At 44.4% G+C, this 26,607-nt stretch overlaps 1 protein-coding gene across 2 annotated transcripts; it reads left to right on the plus strand.

Annotated features, from left to right (window-relative positions):
* Positions 1-1,316: 1,316 nt before the first annotated feature.
* Positions 1,317-25,068, plus strand: LOC124002136 (hypoxia-inducible factor 1-alpha). Of its 2 annotated transcripts, none has more exons than XM_046309438.1 (14): positions 1,317-1,691; positions 15,933-16,123; positions 16,437-16,588; positions 16,722-16,806; positions 17,122-17,437; positions 17,711-17,817; positions 17,989-18,136; positions 18,303-18,589; positions 18,683-18,879; positions 18,995-19,117; positions 23,105-23,367; positions 23,478-23,574; positions 23,699-23,804; positions 23,921-25,068. In XM_046309438.1, exons 1-14 carry the CDS (start codon positions 1,660-1,662, stop codon positions 24,082-24,084), a joined length of 2,268 nt encoding a protein of 755 aa, XP_046165394.1. In that variant the 5' UTR covers positions 1,317-1,659; the 3' UTR covers positions 24,085-25,068. The 2 variants fall into 2 exon arrangements, with proteins under 2 accessions (XP_046165394.1, XP_046165393.1); XM_046309437.1 differs by having other exon boundaries at positions 1,318-1,691; positions 15,930-16,123.
* The last annotated feature ends 1,539 nt before the right edge of the window (positions 25,069-26,607 follow it).

The raw sequence follows: 26,607 nt of genomic DNA on the forward strand, positions 1-26,607 counted from the left end.
GTTGGAAGGTGAACCTTCGCCCCAGTCTGAGTGCACTGGAGCAGGTTTACTTACTTTACTGCGTTCATCTTTCCCTTGATCCTGACTAGTCGCCCAGTCCCTGCCGTTAAAAAACATCCCGCATGATGGCCAGAGTTCAATCTTGGTTTCATCAGAACACAGAATTTTGTTTCTCATGGTCTGAGAGTCCAAGTGGGCTGTCATGTGCCTTTTACTGAGTGGCTTCCGTCTGGCCACTCTACAATAAAGACCTGATTGATGGAGTGCCGCAGAGATGGTTGTCCTTCTGGAAGGTTCTCCCATCTCCACAGACGAACTCTGGAGCTCTGTCAGAATGACCATAGGGTTCTTGGTCACCTCCATGACCAAGGCACTTCTCCCCCCGATTGCCTTTCCAAATCATGTCCAATTAATTGAATTTACCACAGGTGGACTTCAATCAAGTTGTAGAAACATCTCAAGGATGATCAATGGAAACAGGATGCACCTGAGCTCAATTTCGAGTCACATAGCAAAGGGTATGAATACTTAAATAAGTTATTTCTGTTTTTTATTTTTATAAATGTGCAGACATTAAAAAAAAAATGTTTTCATGTCATCATTGCGGGATATTGGGTGTAGATTGATTAGGGGGAAAAATGTCATCCATTTTAGAATAAGGCTGTATCTGATAACTTTCTGAATGCACTGTATGCGTGAGTGTGTGGGTAGAGTCCACTGAGTGTTCAGAGTCGGTATAAGAGAGTCAGTGTAATAAAGCGTCAATGCAATCGTCCAGGTAGATATCCAATATACATACTGTTGCAGGCTACACACCTGTTCTATTAATATACACACCATTTATATATATTTATACCCCGGACTCTGGCATTGCTCGTTCTGATATTGCTCGTTCTGTCTTAATGTCTTGTTATTATTTTTTACACGTTTGAATCATGTGTTTATTGTTATTGTATTACTATAAATCACTGCACTATTGGAGATAGAAACATAAGCATTTCGCTGCGATAACATCTGAAATATGTGTATGCGATTCTATATGTATAGGCTAGTACTGAACGTATTTTTACATAACGTTTGCAGAGCTTGACTAATGGGACTTTGAATTGAATGATCATGGGCTTCAAAGATATCATATTCATCGTCCCCTCAAGCACAGGTAGAGAGAGGTTCACTCTAAACCCTTACCCCTACCTATTTTTATATGTAAACTTCAATTTGATCGGGACGTCCCAAGGACCCCGGATAGCAGGGGCGGGTGGCGACAGCGCGCGCTCCCGAAAAGGCCAAGAAGAAGTGGGAGGGGATAAGCAGCTGATCAGCTAGCTGCTATGCTAACTAGCTACAACATTGTTCCAAGCAACCTCTCCAGCGTGGCACCTCATGCCATTTCGAAGGAATTAAAACACATTCTTCTGCACTCATGTTTTGACTTTCCGCGATGGAGGCTTGACCTCTCCGAACTGCATTGATCAACGACACTTAAGGAAAACATAATTTACGGATTTAATTGTTTTAATAGCTACGTGGATTTTTTTCGCTCATTTCCGTACGGGCCCGACAAACACAGTTTGATAGCTAACGTTAGCTAACGTCACAGAACAGTAGCTACTGATTGTTCGAGTTTGTGCTCAGAAAGTCGGTTGTCCTCATCCTGAAATGGACACAGGAGTTGTCCCCGAAAAGAAAAGGTACGTTAACCTCTAGTTTACTAGCTCGCCAATGTTTAAAAAAAATCTAAATAAATAGATAGTTAGCTTCTGTTATATTTGATTAACGTTAGATTTTGATGCGTTTGCGTAGCTAACGTTACTACAGTAGCTAACTATATAGATAACAAGCTAAAGATAGCCTAGCCAACTAGCTAGATAGACAACTATACTTAAAACAAAAATATATATACACACACACACACACACACACACACACACACACACACACACACACACACACACACACACACACACACACACACACACACAACGTTAGTTAGTAACTACCAGCTAGCTTGTTAGTTGTCTGATAGCTAACTAAGCTTCATGATGTTTTAATAAGCGATCGTTAACTCGCTAGGTTCTTCTCTCCGGTAAGGGACAGTGTACAGCCAAGAGGTCGCAAGATGTGGGTATGTGATTCAATCTGTATCGCTGAAGTTCAGCGTTACAGCGCGATTAAAACGTCCAGGCCATTTTTGTTTGAGCTGGCATACTGTCGTCCATGTAGTATATGTGGACACTCCTTCAAATTAATGGATTTGGCTATTTCAGCCACATCCGTTGCTGAAAGCAGTATAAAATCGAGCACACAGCCATGCAATCTCCATAGACAAACATTGTCAGTAGAATGGCCCGTACAGAAGTCTTTCAACGTGGCATACTATCATTGTCAGTTCGTCAAATGTCTGCCCTGCTAGAGCTGCCTTGTTAAACAGTATGTGCGGTTATTGTGAAGTGGAAATGTATAAGAGCAACAACGGCTCAGCTGTAAGGTCATAGGCTACACAAGCTCACAAAATGGGACCGCAGAGCGCATAAAAATTGTCTGTCCTCGATTGCAGCACTCACTACCGATTTCCAAACTGCCTCTGGAAGCAACGTCAGCACAATAACTTTGTCGGGAGCTTCATGAAATGGGTTTCCATGGCCAAGCAGCCGCACACAAACCTAACATCACCATTCGCAATGCCAAGTGTCTGCTGGAGTGGCGTACTCTGGAGCTGTGGAAACGCGTAATATGGAGTGATGAATCATGCTTCCCTATCTGGCAGCCCGACGGACCAATCAGGATTTGGCGGATGCCAGGAGAATGCTACCTGACCCAATGCTTCGTGCCAACTGTAAAGTTTGATGGAGGAACAATGGTCTGGGGTTATTTTTTGTGGTTCGGGCCTTGCCCCTTAATTCCAGTGAAGGGAAAATGTAACACTACAGCATACAATAACATTCTAGACAATTCTGTTCTTCCAACTTTGTGTCAACAGTTTAGGGAAGGCCCTTTCCTGTTTCAGCATGACAATGCCTCCGTGCACAAAGCGAGGTCCATACAGAAATGTTTTTTTGAGATCGGTGTGGAAGAACTAGACTGGCCTGCACAGAGCCCTGACCTCAACGCCATCGAACACGTTTGGGATGAATTGTAACGACGACTGCGAGCCAGGTCTTATCGCAAAAACATCAGTGTCCGACCTCACTAATGCTCTTGTCGCTGAATGGAAGCAAGTCCCTGCAGCAGTGTAACAACATCTAGTGTAAATCCTTCCGAGAAAAGTGGAGGCTGTTATAGCAGCAAAGGGAGGGACCAACTCCATGATTTTGGAATCGGATGCGAGTACTTTTTGCCATGTAGTGCATGCAGCGTTTACAGTGAATGCATTCTCTGAACCCGGCAACATTGCCTTTAAATTTCTGTCGCACTATAGCGCTGAACTTCGGCGATACGGATTGAATCGAGCCCTTACCCTGTTGGCTACCTTGACCTTCTTGGTCCTGAGAAGACAAATGTGACATGTTCGACCAAGGTATACACAGGAATGTTGATATGTCACACCTATCATGTGGATGAATTATATTTGCAAAGGAGGAATGCTCACCAATAGGGGTGTAAACAAATTTGTGCACAATAGTTGAGAGGAATAAGCTTTTTGTGAGTATGGAACATTTCTGGGGTTTATTTCAGCTCATGAAACATGGGACCAACGCATTACATGTTGCGTTTTATGTTTGTTCAGTGTAATTTGGTGTAGTCCTACAATGACGAGATGGCGCCGGAGAACAAGGCTGACGTTTTACGTATTCCTAACCAATTGTTTTTTTTGTTTTTTCTTTGTGTTTAACTTTTTTTATACTTACTTTGTACATAATGTTGCTGCTACCATCTCTTATGACCAAAAGTATATTTTTGGGCATCAGAACTGCTATTACTCACCACTGACTGTCAGAATCCCTTTTTTCCTTAACAAGTCTGACGTGCCCGACGTGAATCGTATACTGCTCTCTCGGGAACAGGCCCAGATCCCCGTCATTTGCGTGAAGAGAAGACAGAGCAAGGGGCCAGAGAGCGGTCGTAGGCGATCGAATAGACTAGAGGTCGACCGATTAATCGGAATGGCCGATTAATTAGGGCCGATTTCAAGTTTTTCATAACAATTGGAAATCTGTGTTTTTGGGACAACGATTTGGCCAAATAAAATAAAATAAAAATGTAAAACCTTATTTGAACTTTTATTTAACTAGGCAAGTCGGTTACCTTCTTGACGCTACCCATCCCTGTCGTGGGATCATTTTCGTCAGCAACCGCTGAATAGCATACAGTCAAATATTATTAGAAAAAAATATTCATGAAATCACAAGTGCAATATTTCAAAACACAGTTTAGATCTTCGGATGTTTTCACTCACGAGACTCCCAGTTACACAACAAATGTTCCTTTTGTTCCATAAAGATGATTTTTTTATACCCCAAAATACCTCCGTTTGTTTGTCGCATTATGTTCAGAAATCCACAGGAAAGAGTGGTCACGACAACGCAGACAGAAATTCCAAATAGTCTCCATAATGTCCACAAACATGTCAAGTTTTTTAAAATAATCATTTCTCAGGTAGTTTTAAAAATATATATTCGATAATATATCAACCCGAGTGTGGAGCTTTTTCCATAACAGCGGAAGGAACAATGGCGGCTTTACTCAGTTGTGCAAAAACTCACTCTAAGGGCCCCCACCTTTCCACTTACGCAATGTAATCTTTCATGCTCATTTTTCAAAATAAAGGCCTGAATCTATGTCTAAAGACTGTTGACACCTTAGGGAAGGTGGTTGATATCCCTTTTTAAATGGAGGATAGGCATGCATAGGAACAGAAGGGTTTCAAAATAAGAGACACCTCCTGATTGGATTATCCTCAGGCTTTCGCCTGCAATATCAGTTCTGTTTTACTCACAGACAATATTTTGACAGTTTTGGAAACTTTAAGCACCAGCTTTCATATGTTCTCATGTTCTGAGCAAGGAATTTTAGGCGTTAGCTTTTTTACACATATTTCACTTATACTTCTCCAACACTTTGTTTTTGCATTATTTAAACCAAATTGAACATGTTTCATTATTCATTAAAATCGTAATCGGTCAACCTCTAGAGTAAACACCCACTTCCCTCCTTTCTGCTAGCAAATGTGCAATCATTGGAGAATAAAATCTACAAGTTACGTGGATGATTAAACTACCAACTGGACATTAAAAACTGTAACATCTTATGCTTCATGGAGTCGTGGCTGAACAGCAACAAGATCAACATACAGCTGGCTGGTTATGCGATATACCGGCAGGATAGAACAGCGGCGTCTGGTAAGACATGGGGCGGCAGACCTATGTATTTTTGTAAATAACAGCTGATGCACGATATCTAAGGAAGTCTCGAGCTATTGCTAGCCTGAGGTAGAGTATCTCATGATAAGCTATAGACAACACTATCTACAGAGTTTTCATCTGTATTCTTTGTAGCTGTTAACATACCCCACAGTCAGAGGCTGGCACTAAGACAGCATTGAATGAGCTGTATTTCTCCATAAGCAAACAAGAAAATGCTCAGCCAGAGGTGGAGCTCCTAGTAGCTGGGAACTTTAATGCAGGGAAACTTAAATTTGTTTTACCAAATTTCTCTCAGCCCTTAAATGTGCAACCAGAGGAAAAATAACTCTGGACTGTAACGGCGTTCTTCGTTTGTTGAAAGAGAGTCGGACCGAAATGCAGCGTGGTGGTTACTCATGTCTTTAATGAAGTACATGAAATAACTGATACAAATACAAAACGGAACGTGAAACCTAATTACAGCCTATCTGGTGAAACTACACAGAGACAGGAACAATCACCCACAAAATACACAGTGAACCCCGGCTACCTAAAATACGGTTCTCAATCAGAGACAACGAGAATCACCTGACTCTGATTGAGAACCGCCTCAGGCAGCCAAGCCTATGCAACACCCCTACTCAGCCGCAATCCCAATAACTACGAAATACCACAAAATAAACCCATGTCACACCCTGGCCTGACCAAATATATAACGAAACACAAAAACACTATGACCAAGGCGTGACATGGACCACCTATACTCCACACACAGAGATGCATACAAAGCACTCCCTCGCCCTCCATTTGGCAAATCTGACTATAATTTTCTCCTCCTGATTCCTGCTAACAATCAAAAATTAAAGCAGGAAGCACCAGTGACAATATATATATATTTTTTTAATTGGTCAAATGAAGCAGATGCTACGCTACAGGACTGTTTTGCTAGCCCAGACTGGAATATGTTTTGTGATTCCTCCGATGGCATTGAGGAGTACACCACATCGGTCACTGACTTTATCAATAAGTACATTGAGGACGTCGTCCCCACAGTGACTGTACATACATACCCCGGGACTCTAACCTGGAAGCGTAAAATAAATCTCGCTATGTCCTTCAACGAACCATTAAACAGGCAAAGCATCAATACAAGGCTAAGATAGAATCGTACTACACCAGCTCTGATGCTCGTCGGATGTAGCAGGGCTTGCAAACCATTCCAGACTACAAAGGGAAGCACAGCTGAGAGCTGCCCAGTGACACGAGCCTACCAGATGAAATAACCTCTATGCTCACTTGAGGCAAATAACACTGAAACATGCATAAGGGCACCAGCTGTTCCGGAAGACTGTGGTCACGCTCTCTGCAGCTGATGTAAGACTTTTTTAAACGGGTCAACATTCACTAGGTGGGCCAGACACATTACCAGGACGTGTACTGCGAGCATGCGCTGACTAACTGGACAGTGTCTTCACTGACGTTTTCAACCTCTCCCTGTCCGAGTCTGTAATACCAACATAGTGCCTTTGCCCAAGAACACTAAGGTAACCTGCCTAAATGACTACCGACCCGTTGCACTCACGTCTGTAGCCATGAAGTGCTTTGAAAGGCTGGTCATGGCTCACATCAACACCATCATCCCAGAAACCCTAGACCCACTCCAATGTGCATACTGCCCTAACAGATCCACAGATGATGCAGTCTCTATTGTACTCCACACTGCCCTTTCCCACCTGAACACCTCCTTCTGCAACTGGATCCTAGACTTCCTGACGGGCTGCCCCAGGTGGTAAGGGTAAGTAACAACACATCTACCACGCTGATCCTCAACACAGGAGCCCCTCGGGTGCGTGCTCACTTCTCTCCTGTACTCCCTGTTCACTCAGGACTGCATGGCCAGGCACGGCTCCCAACACCATCATTAAATTTGCCGATGACACAACAGTGGTAGGCCAGATCAACGACGAGACAGCCTATAGGGAGGTCAGAGACCTGGCCGTGTGGTGCCAGGACAACAACCATTCCCTCAATTTGATCAAGACAAAGGAGATGATTGTGGACTACAGGAAAAGGACCGCGCACGCCCCCATTCTCATCGACGGGGCTGTAGTGGAGGAGGTTGAGAGCTTCAAGTTTCTTGTTGTCCAATTCACCAACAAACTAACGTGGTCTAAGCACACCAAGACAGTCGTGAAGAGAGCACCACAAAACCTATTCCCCCTCAGGAGACTGAAAAGATTTGTCATGCGTCCTCAGATCCTCAAAAGGTTCTACAGCTGCACAATCGAGAGCATCCTGACTGGCTGCATCACTGCCTGGTATGGTAACTGCTTGGCCTCCGACCGCAAAACACTACAGAGGGTAGTGTGAACGGACCAGTACATCACTGGGGCCAAGCTTCCTGCCATCCAGGACCTCTATACCAGGCGGTGTTGGAGGAAAACCCTAAAAATTGTCAGACTCCAGCCACCATAGGTCATAGACTGTTCTCTCTGCTACTGCATGGTATGCGGTACCAGAGCACCAAGTCTCTTGGTCCAAGAGGCTTCTAAACAGCTTCTACCCCCAAGTCATAAGACTCCTGAACATCCAATCAAATGGCTACCCAGACCATTTGCATTGCCCCAACTTTTACCCTGCTGCTACTCTATCATCTATCCATAGTCACTTTAATAACTCTACCTGCATGTACATATTACCTCAACCAACCCCCCCCCTATAGTCTTGCCATTGTTATTTTACTGTTGCTCTTTAGTTACTTGTTACTTCTATTTCTTATTCTTACTCATATATTTTTTTAAACTGCATTGTTGGTTAGGGGCTCGTAAGTAAGCACGTGACTGCTAATATTTGGTATTTCAACTATGTTATCTTGTCTGAAATAATATGAACAATGTCATTGTGAAGAGGTTAATCTATTGGAAGATACTGCTGTTAGTGATTTTTCTTTAAAATATTCCAAATTCAATTCGAAGTTGTTCTTTGGCCCATCTATAATTTCAGTGGTTTAGTTGCCATTGACCCACTTAGAGTGAACCGAGGTAGGCTGGAAAATGGTTTTGTTTTTGTTGAGTATAACATTCTCTGGGTGTAGGTGGGCAGAATTTAGACATGTAGGGAATATATTTATGTATGTTGTGAGGTTTGACTCATACAGGGGGCTAAACGTATTACCTTTTTATTGACCGTGTAGTTCTTATTTTACTTAGAACTGCTAAAATGAATTCAGGAACATCTGCTCTACTTACACAACACTGCTTTGCCCACAGGTTTTATATAAATGGAATGCAAAACCATTGCAAAAAGTAGCAAGGTTATTTTAATGTTATGGTACACTGATTTTGTGTGTGGCAGTCTACACTGGTTGTTGTGATCTGATTTCTTAATCACTGAGAGCCTGACGTCAATGGGAGTTTCTGGCACGAAGTGTGTGTGACAATTCACTTGGTGAATTTAATTGGAACTTTCTGTGTACATTGGCCAAATGAAGGGAAAGGCCATTACGCTGAACATGCCATCTGTTTTAATATTTTATATATGTGTGTACAAGTTTGTGTGTGTATGTATATGTGTGTATATATATATATATATATATATATATACATACATACATACATACATACACACACAAGTAGGCCTATCGGTATTTCATGATCTGTGGTCTTAAATATATTTATCATAGGCATAGGGCTAGCCTACTTCCTGTTCTGTACTAAACCTGTAGCTACAGGATGGACCTATCATGAGCTTCATTTTATACAAGAGCATCAACCCATAGCCTTGAGCGATTTGGTTTTGTGAGATACATGCAGGCTGTAATACAATTTGTAGAAATTAGAAATGAGTTATTTATCACTGGTCAATTGAAAAGAGGTTAGAACAGCTTGTGAACAGTGTTTTGCACAGTGCTCTACTGTCCTCTGGGGCACTTTACAGCCTGAAAGAGGTTATGTAACACAACAGACGAGCCTATGTTTTCCTTCACACTGGACGCTAGTGACAGATCACCCCAAACAGTTCTAAGTAAAAGCAGGTCAGTCCATTTGATTAATTCAGTCAGGGAATGGGGTTACAATAAAATTGATGATGCCTTTCTACAGCACTGAATGTGAGACTTGTCTTTTGACCCATGTCCACCTGTTTGCATGACTGAGCTTTATCCTCAAGTCTTATATAATATATTTGTTATTATAAAACAGGGCAATTAAGACTAACATTATACAACAGATGTGATGGTTAGGCCTATGCTATATTTTTATTTTATTTTACCTTTATTTAGCTAGGCAAGTCAGTTAAGAACAAATTCTTATTTTCAATGACGGCCTAGAAACAGTGGGTTAACAATTGGTAGGTGCCAATTTAATATTAATTAATTAATAAATAGGACAAAAAGTTGGCCATTACTGGCTAATGGAAACCCTGGATGAGACTAACTCATGCATTCCCTCAGCTTGAAGTCAAAACAGACAGGCTGGCAGTCAGTCAGTCTGTGCCTCAAGCTGACTGTGCCTCAAGCTGACTGTGCCTCAAGCTGACTGTGCAGGTCAGGAGCTCAGTCAGCGGAGGCCAAATATTTATACCAGGGATAAAATCAACAAGATTAAGCCGCTGGACGATCTTTTTGTTGAGCGGATGGTCGGGGGGCTGGAACATAATTAGTGGACTGCACATTGACCACAAGATGCTCAAACTGTTATAATGTTTGGCTAAAACAATTTCAAACCTGTGCCTACATTTGTATACGATCAAGTGTCCCTCGTGTAAGAATACTTGGGAACATATTTCTTAAATTAAAATGATTTGGGGCTGATTTCCTGGTGTTTTTACATTTCCAACAATTACAAATGTATATATTATTTTTTTTGCTCAGAAAGCTTGGGGGGGACACAAATAAAACCACCCATGGGCCCAATTCTTCCCGCAGGCCGCCAGTTGGGGAACTCTCCTACGTCAGCTCTGCCAGACTACATCAGGACCTTACTGTCTGCCTCTCTGGGGTCCGAGTTTGAAAGATGATCCGGTGTGTTACGCAACCAGTTCGGCATAGCATAAACACACTTCTCACCCTCCGGGCCCCTGTTACAGAGGCCTGGACACAGCCCAGAGCAATATCTTTCAACTAACCAACCACTGCTGCTAAGAAGCAGATCAATTTTTTTTACATCTGAGTATCTAGGTAATCACCTGTGGAAATCAGCCACATGAAAATCCAACCTAGCATTCAGATTTAACTGACAACTATGGCTTATGCAGAGACAGGAATTCCCTGGACAACTATTTGAAAAGGTGCTGGTTTAGGTTGGAGGTCAAATTCTACAGTGAACTCTGTGCAGTACAAACAGGCAAGTACAGCATACAGGAATCTTCTGCTGCAGTTTTAATTGTGCATTGCCCCATCCACAGTACAGATGGGAGGCTGTTTTTTCCTTTGTCTAAAAAGCAGGGAAAGCACTGCATTGATCCTCATCCTTCATCAGAATCACAATTATAGGCTGAAAACAAAGGCGAAGAGAGGCCACCATTACAAAACATCTCTATGCAGGGGCGGCAGGGTAGCCTAGTGGTTAGAGAGTTGAACTAGTAACCGGAAGGTTGCAAGTTCAAACCCCCGAGCTGACATGATACAAATCTGTCGTTCTGCCCCTCAAACTCGGACCCCAGAGAGGCAGACAGTAAGGTCCTGATGTAGTCTGGCAGAGCTGACGTAGGCGAGTTCCCCAACTGGCGGCCTGCGGGAAGAATTGGGCCCATGGGTGGTTTTATTTGTCCCCCCCCAAGCTTTCTGAGCAAAAAAATAATATATACATTTGTAATTGTTGGAAATGTAAAAACACCAGGAAATAAGCCCCAAATCATTTTAATTTAAGAAATATGTTCCCAAGTATTCTTACACGAGGGACACTTGATCGTATACAAATGTAGGCACAGGTTTGAAATTGTTTTAGTCAAACATAACAGTTTGAGCATCTTGTGGTCAATGTGCAGTCCACTAATTATTTGTAATTATGTTCCAGCCCCCCGACCATCCGCTCAACAAAAAGATCGTCCAGCGGCTTAATCTTGTTGATTTTATCCCTGGTATAAATATTTGGCCTCCGCTGACTGAGCTTCTGACCTGCACAGTCAGCTTGAGGCACAGTCAGCTTGAGGCACAGACTGACTGACTGCCAGCCTGTCTGTTTTGACTTCAAGCTGAGGGAATACATGAGTTAGTCTCATCCAGGGTTTCCATTAGCCAGTAATGGCCAACTTTTTGTCCTATTTATTAATGAATTAATATTAAATTGGCGCCTACCAATTGTCTGGGAGAAGGAAAAAATGGCATTGTGAAATAATGCTTTTTAGCTTATTCATTGATGGAAATATCAGTCGAGGGGAAATGCATTTGACTGGTCATGCTTATCGGTCTATAGGTTAATTAACTACGTGGAATTAAATTGGTTTGTGTGGACAGTATATTCGTTGTGTATCTTGTCACATTGTGCAGCATACCGATACAGAGCCTTTGAGTGGAGACTCTTGTCAGGGAGTGTGAGAGCTGCTGCCATAGCATCTCAACAGCCAATGCATAGGCAATGGCAGGCAGGCTTCGTCAGCACGTCACACCACTTTGCAATGAGCTGGAGGCAGTATGCATTTTGAAGGCATATACTTAATTGTTTGAAACTTGAATGTTTTCTTACATATTATGAGGCATGTCTTACCTTGCTTCAAAGTAGCCTAGACAAAATTAGACCATATCCATGGAGGCTATTATTTGATCAACTAACTTTCATTTTACAGTAAGTAGCCAAATGGCACAATCGTAGTCAAATTAGTAACCCATGCTAGTTTGTTGCATATTAGATCTCCCTTCTTTCTAAATTTCAAACAGATATTTTCATCTGCCCTGTACAACTGCTTGCATGTGCAGTGCTCTTTTGATAAGTGTTTTCTTACTAATTGCATTATAGAACAAACATTCACGTGTAGCATACTGCCCTGTGCGCATTGCTGCTCTTATAATGTGAATAAATCATAGTTTAGCAACATTTTAAGCTAAACATTCTGTTCTGTGGCATCACTCATACATTTTTTTACTTTTTTGTATTTTTCTGTAGCCTAGACAAACTGACCAATAGAATAGGTCAACTTTTCTACTATGGGACATAGGCTAGTGATTTTGCCATTCGTTACTCATCTTGAAAAGTAAATGTAGACCGCTTAACATCTTCAAATTGCGCATCAGAATGATTTAAGAAGGACCGCACATTGTTGCTCCCCCTTTTATATGAATTAGCATAATCTAAATGTGATTTCTGTCATTCTAAGCACTGTGGGTGGACTCGGTAAATTCTTCATATGTCTGTTAAAATGCTGCTGGTCAAATTGTCCTTTCTCTCATCATGCACATTATGGAAAAACTGCAGACATTCAGTGAGAACAGGGCTCTACAGTGCAACCATTATATTCACATATGCGCCTAACTATTTTGCTGTGTGACCTAGACTTTCAATTTAAGAATCTAGCTTTAATAGCTGACGTTTTTTTCATTGCTCCTACATTTTTCAACTTGAAGAATTCCAAATATTTTGGTCACAAAGCAGATCTTCATCTAGGCTACTCATGTAGGACAACATGTAGACCTACATACAGGTGGATCAGCTTCTGTCAACTGTTTAGTAGGGATGTGTTTCTGCACTCTAAAAATGTTGGGAAATGTGCAGGCTAGTAGTGCATTTTTATATAAAAACAATGTCAATTCAATTATCTGATGCATTTTCTTCATTTTCAGATGGCCTCTAAACATAATTATGTTACTGTAACTTTGTAACAGATCAATTACATTTCAAGTTTCGGAGGGCTTTTATATTGTCTTTATTTTTTGTGGGGAATGCTGCACACTTTGTTTGATTTACGCTCCTTCATGTAGGGTTATGAGTCCAACTCAACAGAATCCACTGGTATGCATTGGTGTCTACAATCTCTACATGCCTCTATACATCCAGACCGACAATAAGCAAAGCATGTGATACCATTTGGGAGATAAAAATGCAAACTCTGAAGTGGATTGAAATATGTTTTATTGTCTTTGTTTTCAGCGGGCCTTTTTTCAGCATCAATAAAACCTCTTTTCAATTCCCTTTGAGCTTTTCTAAAGTACAATGCGTACAGAAAGTATTCAGACCTTTACTCAGTTGAAGCACCTTTGGCAGTGATTACAGCCTCGTCTTCTTGGGAATGACGCTACGAGCTTGGCACACCTGTATTTGGGGAGTTTCTCCCATTCGTCTCTGCAGATGTCAAGTTGGATGGGGAGTGTCGCTGCACAGCTATTTTCAGGTTTCGCTGAGCGCTCTGGAGCAGGTTTTCATCAAGGATCTGTTCATCTCTCCCTCAATCCTGTTTATTCTCCCAGTCCCTGCCGCTGAATAACACCCCCACAGCATGATGCTGCCACCATGCTTCACTGTATGGATGGTGCCAGGTTTCCTCCAGCCGTGAAGCTTGGGTTTCTGGCTAAGAGTTCAATCTTGGCTTCATCAGACCAGAGAATCTTGTTTCTTGTGGTCTGAGTGTCCTTTAAGTGCCTTTTGGCACACACCAAGTGTGCCTTCATACCTTTTACTGAGGGATTGGCTTCATTCTGGCCACTCTAAGATTACTGCCTGATTGGTGGAGTGCTGCAGAGATGGTTGTCCTTCTGGAAGGTTCTTCCATCTCCACAGAGTAACTCTGGAGCTCTGTCAGACTAACCATCAGGTTCTTGGTCACCTCCTTGACCATGGCCCTTCTCCCTCGGTTGCTCAGTTGAGCTGGGCGGCCAGCTTTAGAAAGTCATGGTGGTTCCAAACTTCTTCCATTTACGAATGATGGAGGCTAGAGGCTACTGTGATCTTGGGGCCCTTCAATGTTGTAGACATTTTTTGATACCATTCCCCAGATCTCTGCCTCAACACAATCCTGTCTCGGAGCTCTGCGGACAATTCCTTCGACGTAATGGCTTGGTTTTTGCTCTGATGTGCACTGTCAACTGTGGGACCTTGTATAGACAGGCGTGTGCTTTTTACAAAATCATGTCCAATCAATTGAATTTACCACAGGTGGACAAAAGGTCTGAATACTTATGTGAAGGTATTTCTGTTTTAATAAATTTGCTCAAATTTCCTAACCTGTTTTTGCTTTGTCGTTCAAATGAAATTGTATTGGTCACATACACATGGTTAGCAGACGTTTTTGTGAGTGTAGCGAAATGCTTGTGCTTCTAGTTACGACAGTGCAGTAATATCTAACAATTCCACAAGTACCTACTACACACGTCTAAGTAAGGAATGGAATAAGAATATAGACAAATATATGGATGAACAATGTCAGAGCGGCATAGGCTAAGATGCAATAATACAGAATACAGTATATACATATGAGTTGAGTAATGCAACATATGTAACCATTATTAGTGGCGTTATTAAAGTGACTAGTGTTCCATTTATTAAAATGGCCAATGATTTTAAGTCTGTATGTTGGCAGCAGCTTGTATGTGCCAGTGGTGGCTGTTTAACAGTCTGATGGCCTTGAGATAGTAGCTGTTTTTCAGTCTCTCGGTCCCTGCTTTGATTGCACCTGTACTGACCTCGCCTTCTGGATGATAGCGGGGTGAACAGGCAGTGGCTCGGGTGGTTGTTGTCCTTGATGATCTTTATGGCCTTCCTGAGACATCGGGTGATGCGTTGTGCAGACCGCTCCACCCTCTTGGGAGCCCTGCGGTTGTGGGTGGTGCAGCTAACGTTCCATTATGGGGTATTGTGTGTAGATATTTTTTTATTTTGTAATAAAATGTGTACGGGGTCTGAATATTTTTGAATGCACTGTATGAAGCCTGTAATTGAGCTCTTACACCAGCCTATATGTTTTAACATCCCCTCCCTTAATGGAGAATCACTCTGGCCTATTTTTGTATTCGGACCTCTGAGGGACCGATCTTCGAGAATCCGAGGTCTCGCCTGCATTAGGTTTTTTTTCACGTTTCAGAAGAGGCTCCTTTGTTCCTGCAATGGTCATTGTTGCATGCAGTGTACACTTTAAAGGAATGGAGTCAAACATGTGTTTGTTTGTTACCGTTCCATTGATTCCATTCCAGCCCTTACAATGAGCCTGTCCTCCTATAGCTCCTCCCACCTGCTTCCTCTAAGTGTATGTGTTCCAAAAGAGCTCTCTGTCCCTCCTTGCTGTCTCAGTAGTGGAAGATGGGACTGTTGGCAGCAAATGTTAGGATGATAGGCGGTGCACCAAGCAGGCAGAGTGGAGGGAGTACTGCACATCACACACAACCAAGCCCCGTCTCCTTGGCAATCACTCCATGGGTTATCGCTGCGCTTCCAATAAGACGTCGGACTGAGCCAGCGTATGTAAATGAGCCTGCTGTGGTGAGATGGATGGACTGAGAGCTTGTTGCTGACCCTGCAGCCTTCACCTCTGTGTCTGGCCAGTGGCTGAGTGAGCAGCTCACAGAGAAGAGCAGGCAAACACAACAACAATGCAAGCCCTGGTGGTGTGTGTTTGGTCTGGACCCAGACTCTTAACTTGCCTTGATTGTCCTGTCTCCAAAAGCAGGGTGAGCTCGGACCGGAGGAAGGAGAAGTCCCGGGATGCGGCGCGATGCAGGAGGGGGAAGGAATCTGAGGTGTTCTACGAGCTGGCCCAGGAGCTGCCCCTGCCCCACAGTGTCACCTCCAACCTGGACAAGGCCTCCATCATGAGACTGGCCATCAGTTACTTGCACATGAGGAATCTGCTGAACACAGGTCAGTACCCCAGGGGAAGGAGGGGGAGGATATATATGTTTGTAGTGTCCAAAGTACCTTGGGAAGTTAAGTGGTGGGTGTACGAGAGAGAGAGGCTGCTCATCTCTTCACCATTTGTTAGCCAGGGCAGCTCTGGGAGATCGATGAACTTGCAGACAGGAGGATATAGATCCTTTTGTCCTCCTGCCTCTGTGCACTCTTTCTGTGTATGTCCTAGTGCCTTGCCCCACAAGCATGTGCGTTGGCTTGTAATCATATATCCCGGTCACCACGCGGTCCCTTCTGCTACCTCCTCCTTATTCTTTCTCTCTAGACGATGAGGAGGAGCAGGAGGAGAGTGAAATGGACTCCCAGCTGAATGGCTCCTATCTGAAGGCTATAGAGGGCTTCCTCATGGTGCTGTCTGAGGACGGGGACATGATCTATCTCTCTGAGAATGTCAACAAGTGCTTGGGTCTGGCACAGGTAGGTTTTCTGCTCCATTAGTCAGAGACCACTGACTAGGACAGACTGATAAAGAATGCAGATCTTTTTGCTATTCTTCCCTTTGCTTGAACATGTTTGTTCCTAAATGTCTTTCCTCTCTGTCCATGGGCAGATTGACCTGACAGGACTTAGTGTGTTTGAGTACACACACCCCTGTGACCATGAGGAGCTGAGGGAGATGCTGGTACACAGAACAGGTGAGACGCCCCTATGAAAACACAAACTAAGGTTTCTCCTGAAACAACTGTGTTACACACACCACTCTGGGATATCAGAGTAACAAATAGTGCAGCGCTGAAGTTTAGCAGCTCAGAGCAAAACCGAGTCGGAACCGGTTATCATTTCTCCCCACCATCCCTGAGGTCAGTGATTAGTGGGCTACAGTCTTCCCATGGCATTCACTCTGCTTCACTGGTAAACTGCTACATTCCTTTTTGCACATCACACCAACACTAAATGTAATTTTTTATTTCTTCACCTCAGTCTCATCTCTCTCTCCTCTGTCTGTTCAGGGACCTCTAAAAAGTCCAAGGAAGCAAACACAGAACGCAGCTTCTTCTTGCGGATGAAATGTACCCTCACCAACAGGGGGCGCACTGTCAATGTCAAATCAGCCACCTGGAAGGTTCTTCACTGCTCAGGCCATGTGCGGGTCCATGAATCCCCAGTTGAGCAGAGCCCCGGTGGGCACAAGGAGCCGTCCGTCCCCTACCTGGTGCTGGTCTGTGACCCCATCCCCCACCCCTCCAACATCGAGGCGCCGCTGGACACCAAGACTTTCCTCAGCCGCCACACACTGGACATGAAGTTCACCTACTGTGATGAGAGGTGAGACTGAGACCTACGACTCCACTGACTGCAGCACCAACGTAATGTAGTAGAATAATACTGAATCTTGCACAAATCTTTATTCCATATCAGGGCTATTGCTGTAAGAATATATGTTGCATAAAAATGTTTTCCCTGAAAAGTAAAATGACTTGTATTCGCACACAAATATGTGAGGAAAATAATAGGTAGCTCCTGAATGTAGTGCCACTGAGCCACCTGGTGTCCAATAAACATTAGGATTAACCTGTCTCCTATCTCTGTGTTGTCAAGGATCACTGAGCTGATGGGCTATGATCCAGAGGACCTGTTAAATCGCTCTGTGTATGAGTACTACCACGCCCTGGACTCAGACCACCTCATGAAGACCCATCACAACTGTAAGCACCCCTACCAAAACATGACCATGCAAAGATATTCCCCCGGAAAGCAGACCGGCTGGAAATGTCTAATGTTGGCAATAGGCTTCGGTACATAATACAATGTTCAAGCTACTTGCTGTCTCTTTTCTCATAGTTTTTTCTCACCCTCTTCTTTCTTCGTCTCTCCAGTGTTTGCGAAGGGCCAGGTGAGCACAGGCCAGTACCGCATGCTGGCTAAGAGAGGAGGCTTTGTGTGGGTGGAGACTCAGGCCACTGTTATCTACAACAACAAGAACTCCCAGCCCCAGTGTGTTGTGTGTGTCAACTATGTGCTCAGGTATAGTTATGGACCCCAGGGTGTGTTTTAAATGGGCTAGTTTGAAGGGGGGGTTTAAACTGTCTGGGGGACTGACTCTACTAGGATTTGACTCAACCAATCAGATGTTCACTTTGTAAGGTGGAGTAATACATTGATATGTAACTGTTTTTGGCTCCTGCTACAGTGGCATTGAGGAGGAGAAGATGATGCTCTCTCTGGAGCAGACGGAGGATATGAGGCCTGTGAAGAAGGAACTGGAGGAGGAGGAGAGCTCTGAGCCAGAGGTGTCCCCTGTGCTCCCGAAGGAGGAGAAGAGCCCAGAGCTGGATGTGATCAAGCTGTTCACCCGGGCGGTGGAGACCCAGCCCCTTTCCAGCCTGTATGACCGACTGAAGGAGGAACCAGAGGCCCTCACCCTTCTGGCCCCGGCCGCTGGAGACACCATCATCTCCCTGGACTTCAGCAGCCCCGGTCAGTAAAAATGAACAAGATAATTAGTGATAGGACTCACACTTTACTGGTCGCAGCACAGACTCTCTGACCCCCTCTTTCCTGTCCCTGCAGACTCTGACATCCTGCAGAAGGAGGTGCCTCTCTACAAGGATGTGATGCTGCCCTCCACCAGTGACAAGCTGGCCCTGCCACTCTCTCTGCTGCCCCCCAGTGATCAGCACCTGGTCCCCAACACCTCAGTGGACACCACTGAGGTGTCCACTGGTCCAGACTCCTCCAGCACCCCAGGCAGCCACAGCTTCACTGAGGTGAGCAGGGATGTCACATCTAGACAGAGACCCTTTGAATCTGCCTATCATGAAATCAATGGAAAGTTTATATGTCAAAAATACTAGTCTTTAACCAATGTAATGTCATCTGCAGCCTGACAGCCCATTGGACTTCTGTTTCCCAATGGAGTCTGACATCAGTGCTGAGTTTAAACTGGACATGGTGGAAAGACTGTTTGCCATCGACCCAGAGCCAAAGACTCCTTTCACCTTACAGGTACGGTACCTATCTATGGTGAGACATTGTGGGTAGACTAGCTGTATTAATATACATTTAAAAAATCCTCACTATTTGTAAGTTTGCTACAATATCCATGTGTGACGATCAGGAACATTTCACAAGTTTGAGTTACACACTCAGCATTGGAGTCGATATGGGCCAGCACCCCTGTGGAATGCTTTTGACACCTTGTGGAGTCCATGCCCTGATGAATTGAGCCTATAAGGGGGGGGGGGGTTCAACTCAGGAAGGTGTTCTTAATGTCTTGTACACTCAGTGTATGACTTGAATGTGAGTTTGAATTCTTTGGCCAATCGTATGCATATGGTCACTTATGGACCATAATGGACTTCACCATCATCTCAGTACAATGGTAGACCCGAATGAAACACAATCACACCACTCTCACTTGAGTATCTTACCCAGTTATTTTCAGACCTAATTTTGCTCTTTTGTAGCTTTGTCAACTATGTTTGTGTGTGTTTTCTATACCAGTTTACGCCTCTCCCTGTAGGCTTTACAGACACTCGCTGTAGGCTTTACAGACACTCGCTGTAGGCTTTACAGACACTCGCTGTAGGCTTTACAGACACTCGCTGTAGGCTTTACAGACACTCGCTGTAGGCTTTACAGACACTCCACACCCCTTGGCTACAACCCTTTTAATTTAGTTTACTCTGTGGGCACAACCCATGTGGATTCCTGGTCTCTGGCAGCGTTTGGAACTGCCGATCTGCGGTCAAGAATGCAGAGTTCATCTCAGCCTCTGCCGACCTTCGGTCCCTTTACTTTTTGGCCCTGACAGAGACATGGATCACCCCTGAGAACACTTACTCCAGCCGCTCTCCATCTGACTACGTTTTCTCTCCTAGTCCGAGAGCATCTGGTTGTCGTGGTGGTGGAACAGGGCTACTAATTTCTCCTGAAGTGGAGATTTTCTAAATTTCTCTACTCACCTGTCCATCTCCTCATTTGATTTCCATGCTGTCACTCACTTGTCCGCTCAAGCTTAACATTATCATCTATTGCCCACCAGGTGCTCTTAGAGTTCCTCAATGAGCTTGACACCTGAATAAACTAATTTCCTGACAATGGCTCACCTCTCTTCATACTTACCGACTTCAACCTCTCGACGTCTGCCTTAATTTATTTCCAACCTTGCCTCTTTTGACCTCACCCTTTCCCAGTCCCCCTCCCACTCACAAGGCAGTTAATTTGCTTGACCTCACCCTTTCCCAGTCCCCTCCCACTAACAAGGCAGGTAATATGCTTGACCTCACCCTTTCCCAGTCCCCTCCCACTCACAAGGAGGTCAAGCGTATTACCTGCATCTTAACTAGAGGCTATTCACCTACTAAATACACTGCAACCCCCCTCCAGGTCTCTGATCACTACTTTGTTTCATTTTCTGTCTCCCTCTCCTCCAACCCTAACCACTCAGCCCCTACCCAGATGGTCATGCGCAGCCGAAATCTTCGCTACTTTCTCCTCTTCTATCCTATCATCTCCCTTCTGCTAAATAATTCTCCCTCCTGATTCTGCCTCTTCGACCCTACTATTCTCCCTTTTCGACCCTACTATTCTCCCTTTTCGACCCTACTATTCTCCCTTTTCGACCCTACTATTCTCCCTTTTCGACCCTACTATTCTCCCTTTTCGACCCTACTATTCTCCCTTTTCGACCCTACTATTCTCCTTTTCGACCCTACTATTCTCCCTTTTCGACCCTACTATTCTCCCTTTTCGACCCTACTATTCTCCCTTTTCGACCCTACTATTCTCCCTTTTCGACCCTACTATTCTCCCTTTTCGACCCTACTATTCTCCCTTTTCGACCCTACTATTCTCCCTTTTCGACCCTACTATTCTCCCTTTCCGCACGCAGCCTGTGACTCATACTGTCTCCTTTCCTCCCGTCCGGCTCAGCCCTCCCCACCTGCTCCCTGGCTGAGTGACTCTTTGCGAGCTTACAGAACAGGGCTGCGGGCAGGAAAACTAAACTTCTGGAGGACCTATCATCCTGTCACTCCCTACTCTACCTGCTCTTGCTCTGTATCTGCTGCTAAAGCTACTTTCTATGACTGTACATTTCAAGCTTCTGCCTCTAACCCTTCTCCTGCCTCCCTAATCCTCCACCCCCTTCCTCCTTCTCTGCAGAGGACTTTGTCAGCCATGAATGTTGATGAAATCCACTCCTCATTCACCCTGGCCTAATGAGTCCACTGGTCCCACTCACTCAGAACCACCCTACGCCTTGACCCCTTTCTCCCCTCTCTCTCCAGATGAAGTCATGTGACTAATGAGGTCCAGCCGCCCAACAACCTGCCCGCTCAACCCAGCCCCTCCTGCTTCTGTTCCCTCATCAACTCATCCATGACCACTGGCTGCGTCCCCTCTGACTTCAAAATGGCCAGAGTCACTCCCCTACTCAAGAAACCAACACTTAACCATTCTGACGTCAAACTATGGACCGGTGTCCCTTTCTTTTATTTCCATAACACTAGAGCGTGGTGTCTCTGACCAACTCTCTCGCTATCTCAGAACAATCTTCTTGACCCTAACCAAGACTGCTCTTCTCTGTGTCAGTCTCTCCTCACTGCCAAAGCTGACTCTCTGTTCTCATCCTCCTAAATCTATCCTCAGACTTCGACACCGTAAACCATCGGATCCTCCTCTCCACCCTCAGGGCTGGGCGTCTCAGGCTCTGCACACTCTTGGATTGCATCCTACCTGGCAGGCCGCTCCTACCACTGACATGGAGAGGATCTGTGTCTGCTCCACGTACTCTCACTACTGGTGTCCCCCAGGGCTTGGTTCTTGGCCCTCTTCTCTCTATACACCAAGCCACTCTGCTCTTGTCATATCCTCACATGGTCTCTCCTATCGTTGCTATTCTAATGACTTTCAACTACTTTTTTCTTTCCCCCCTTCTGACACCCAGGTGGCTACACGCATCTCTGCATGTCAGGCCGATATCTCCGCTTAGATGTGGTCCTACCACCTCAAGCTCAACCTCGACAAGACGGAGCTGCTTTTCCTCCCGGGTAAGGCCAAGACCTCGCAATCGCGTTTGAAAGCTCCATGGTGTACCCCTTTGAGAGTGCAAGAATGTTCGTGTGACTCTGGACAACACCATGCCGTTTTCAGCAAACATCAAAGCAGTGGCTCACTCCTGCAGGTTCATGCTCTATAACATCCGTGGAGTACGACCCTACCTCTCACCGGAAGTGGCGCGTGTCCAAATCCAGCTACTTGTTATCTCCGGTCTGGACAACTGCATCTTACTGTTGGCTGAGCTCCCCGCTTGTGCCGTCAGACCCCTGCAACTTATCCAGAATGCTGCAGCCCGGCTGGTGTTCAACCTTCCCAGGTTATCCCATACTCCTCCAGTCGAAGCTCGCATCAACTACAAGATCATGGTACTTGCATGTCTCTCCATACCTTCAGGCTATGCTGAAGCCCTACACCAGGGTTCCTTGACTGGCAGTCTGTGGGCCGAAGTTTTCTGAGCAAAAATACATGTAATTTTTTCACATTTTCATTGTCGGACATTAAATACTTTAAAAACACCTGGAAATCAGCTTCAATTGATTTTTCATTTTGAGAATCTATTCCCAAGTATTCCCACGCATAGTAGAGACGTGATCGTATACAAATGTATTGAAATGATCATGTTTTAGTCAAATTGTATATCTGTTTGGGATTCTAGCATTCTGTTCTGCCACCTCTGGTCTCTTGGGCCTCTCGCCCCCCTACTAGTGCTGACTTTGCTGATAGCTACTTTATTGAGGAACATCTTACTTAGTATGACTGATATGTGGTCCCACCTAGTTATCTTAAGATGAATGCACTAACTGTAAGTCGCTCTGGATAAGAGCGTCCGCTAAGTGACTAAAATGTCAATGTAAATCAGCTGGTATGAGGAAGAGATATAACTTGAATCAGGGAAGAGATGATCTGATATGTGCTTGTTTCCACCTGTAGGCCATGGAGGACCTGGACCTGGAGATGTTGGCTCCGTACATCCCCATGGATGATGACTTCCAGCTGCGCACCCTGTCCCCAGAGGAGCCTCTGTCTTGTGGCCCAGCCCAACCCCTAGAGTGCTCTTCTGTGCACCTCACCCAGGAGGTCCACCGCTACCCTGGCTCCCCCTTCAATGCCCCAGGCAGCCTGGCAGCTTCCCCAGCCCTGGCAGCCCCGGAGCCAGCAGATAGCCCTTGCCCTGCTTCCTTACTCACCAAGACGTAAGCCCCCCTACACACACACAAACAGACACACTCCCTCAAACTGAGCCTCTCCTCAAAACAAAACACTGTGCTGACATGGTGTGTGTGACTGACTTTTTGTGCTCCAGGGTGCCTCAGATGGACAGGGAGATCTCCCTTAGGTCACTGGGCTCCCAGAATGCACAGCGCAAGAGGAAGATGTCTCTGTCTCAGGCTGTCGGAATAGTAAGTGTGTAGGAAAGTTCTTATCAATTCATTATGTGTAAAATGTTTTTCATTTTAGTTGAGATATTGTGTTCAAAAACATTTTGGCTCATATTGAGTGCTTATCTGAATCTGTTTTTCCCAGGGGGGATTGCTCCAGGACCGTCCTGGTCCAGGTAAAAAGCTCAAAGTGTCTGAGCTGAGCCACGCTGATGCTCCCTCTAACAGGACCATACTGCTCCTGCCTACAGGTAGTTTGTCCTCGAACACCAAACAGCCGAGGCCTGGTATTATGCCTCTGCATGTTTTACACATCGTTTACATGAAACAATGACACTAATGACCCATATTCTCTTGTTTCTCTTAGACCTGGCAAGCCGTCTGCTTGGCATCTCATCGGAGGGCAGCGGCTCACCCTTCACCCTTCCTCAGCTGACCCGATATGATTGTGAGGTCAACGCCCCCGTGGGGGGTCGCCAGATCCTGCTGCAGGGCGAGGAGCTCCTGAGTGCCCTGGACCAAGTCAACTGAGTCGACGCTTAGCCTGCCCCCTGCTGGACCAGACCAGACACTACAACTTCTCCTCATTCACTCTGTCCCCACCCACTGCCCCTTTATTTGTCTCTCTCTGTATCAGTGATCTTATAGTTTGGCTGCTGTCTGCATCCACCAAGCGATATCTGCAGCGTTAGAGTTAGTGTTGGGGATGTTGTAGTGTTTGCAGGTAGAGGCACCTAATTGTTTCTTTCTCGGGAGTCTCTGACAGCAAACGTATGGCACCTCCATGGATGGCTCTGTTATATCAGGTCTCCATGAAAACCGGCGGTGCTACTGCCAGCAGTGTATTGTAAGCTTCAGTCGCACAATTTATATTTTCTTAAAAAGAAAAAAAGATTACCAGCAATCTATATTAAGCCTTTTAAAAAGTAGTTTTAATGGAATTTCAACCATTTTTATTTTACTTTTTCCTCTGCATTCTTATGTCGTGTATAACAATACTATTTGGTCCAGAAGGTATTTTTGAATGTTATATCCCCATTACTGGTTACCAGTATTTTAGGCAAATGCATTAAATGTGTAGTCATTCAGTACTTGTCACTTTATTACTTTACTACTGTATGTGTGTGTTTGTTACTGTGCATAGACCAGGGGAACATTCAGAGATTGCTTAAATGCCTTGTCATGAATAATAAATACATGTGCGCGGTATAGTTGGATCTAAATCTGTTTGTTTTTAAGATTGGAGGATTGGCCCCTCAGTTTGATCATGTAATCAATACACTTTTAGTTGTCAGACCCAAATGGTTTATTTAGATTGAAGTAACATGTACTTCTTTAGCACCATCATATGATCATATTTTACCAGTATAATTCTCATTTATTAGTAGCAAGTGTTACTCTTGCATACCTGTTTTCTCAGTTGTCTGTTTTATGGTATTGGTCCACATACTGCAGTTTTGGGTTTCTTTCATGCTTCCTGTTGCTGTCTAACATAAAATTACTCCCAAAAAATGATCATAGCCTTGGTTGTTTTTCTTCTTAAATATTTCAACTCTTTAATGTGAACATGGAATATTGTGATGTCATTATTGTATTACACAAGCAATGAAAAATATATATTATACTGAGCCTAACAAACTTCTTAATAGTTTATTAGGTGCTTTACATTTGTCCTGTTTCACACGTGTAAGTGTGAATTGGAAATGACACCCTCAAAGTGGGGTCAGAACCAGGGATCAGCCTTTATTGACAGCAGCTCTAGAGCAATTAGGGTTAAGTGTTTTCCTCAAAGGCACATCAACAGATTTTTCACCTCGTCTTCTCAGGGATTTGAACCGGCAACCTTCCTGCCCCAACACTCCTATCAGCTAGGCTACCTGCCACCCTGATAAACACTTGAAATATATACTGAACTGTGCCAAGTGGCACAGCGGTCTAAGGCACTGGATCTCAGTGCAAGAGGCGTCACTACAGTCCCTGGTTCGATTCAAGGCTGTATCATCTCAACATGATTGGGAGTCCCATTGGGCTGCGCACAATTGGCGCAGCGTTGGCCGGGGTGGGCGTTACTGTAAATAAGAATTTGCCTTGTTAAATCAAATTTACATTTAAGTCATTTAGCAGACGCTCTTATCCAGAGCGACTTACAAAATTTAAAAATGCAACATGTAAAGTGTTAGTGCCATGTTTCATGAGCTGAAATAAAATATCCCAGATCTGACACGTGGCATATCAAGAAGCTGATTAAAAAGCATTCTTTAAAATGTGCAGCTGTCTCAATGCCACAGATGTCTCAAGTTTTGAGGGAGTGTCTCTGAATGTCTTAAGACTTTTTTTTGGTTACTACATGATTCCATATGTGTTATTTCATAGTTTTGATGTCTTCACTATTATTCTACAATGTAGAAAATAGTAAAAAATAAAAACCCTTGAATGTGTAGGTGTGTCCAAACTTTTGACTGCTACCGTATACAAAGTATGTGGATACCCCTTCAAATTAGTGGATTCAGCTACACCCGTTGTATAAAGTCGAGCAGACAACCATGCAATCTCCATAGACAAACATTGGCAGTAGAATGGCTTTACTTGAAGAGCTCAGTGACTTTCAACATAGCTGCAACATCTGGCAGTCCGATGGATGAATCTGGTTTTGGCAGATGCCAGGAGAACGCTACTGGCCCGGATGCATAGTGCCAACTGTAAAGTTGGAGGAATAATGGTCTGGGGCTGTTTTTCATGGTTCGGGCTAGACGATTCTGTGCTTGCAACTTTGTGGCAACAGTTTGGGGAAGGCCCTTTATTGTTTCAGCATGACAATGCCACTGTGCACAAAGCGAGGTCCATACAGAAATGGTTTGTTGAGATTGGTGTGGAAGAACTGGACTGGCCAGCACAGAGTCCTGACCTCAACCCCATCAAACACCAGGCCAAATCGCCCAAAATCAGTGCCCGACCTCACTAATACTCTTGTGGCTGAATGGAAGCAAGTCCCTGCAGCAATGTAACAACATCTCATGGAAAGCCTTCCCGAGAAGAGTGGGGGCTGTTATTTTT

Source organism: Oncorhynchus gorbuscha, linkage group LG17, assembly GCF_021184085.1.
Source record: "Oncorhynchus gorbuscha isolate QuinsamMale2020 ecotype Even-year linkage group LG17, OgorEven_v1.0, whole genome shotgun sequence".
Classification (NCBI taxonomy): domain Eukaryota; kingdom Metazoa; phylum Chordata; class Actinopteri; order Salmoniformes; family Salmonidae; genus Oncorhynchus; species Oncorhynchus gorbuscha.

Bases quoted from the DNA above. Each gene is read 5' to 3' on its own strand.
- LOC124002136 (XM_046309437.1), top strand. From the start codon at position 1,660: ATGGACACAGGAGTTGTCCCCGAAAAGAAAAG. The intron at 17,818-17,988 runs GTAAGCACCCCT...TCGTCTCTCCAG, and splicing joins CATGAAGACCCATCACAACT to TGTTTGCGAAGGGCCAGGTG. The intron at 19,118-23,104 runs GTACGGTACCTA...TTCCACCTGTAG, and splicing joins AGACTCCTTTCACCTTACAG to GCCATGGAGGACCTGGACCT.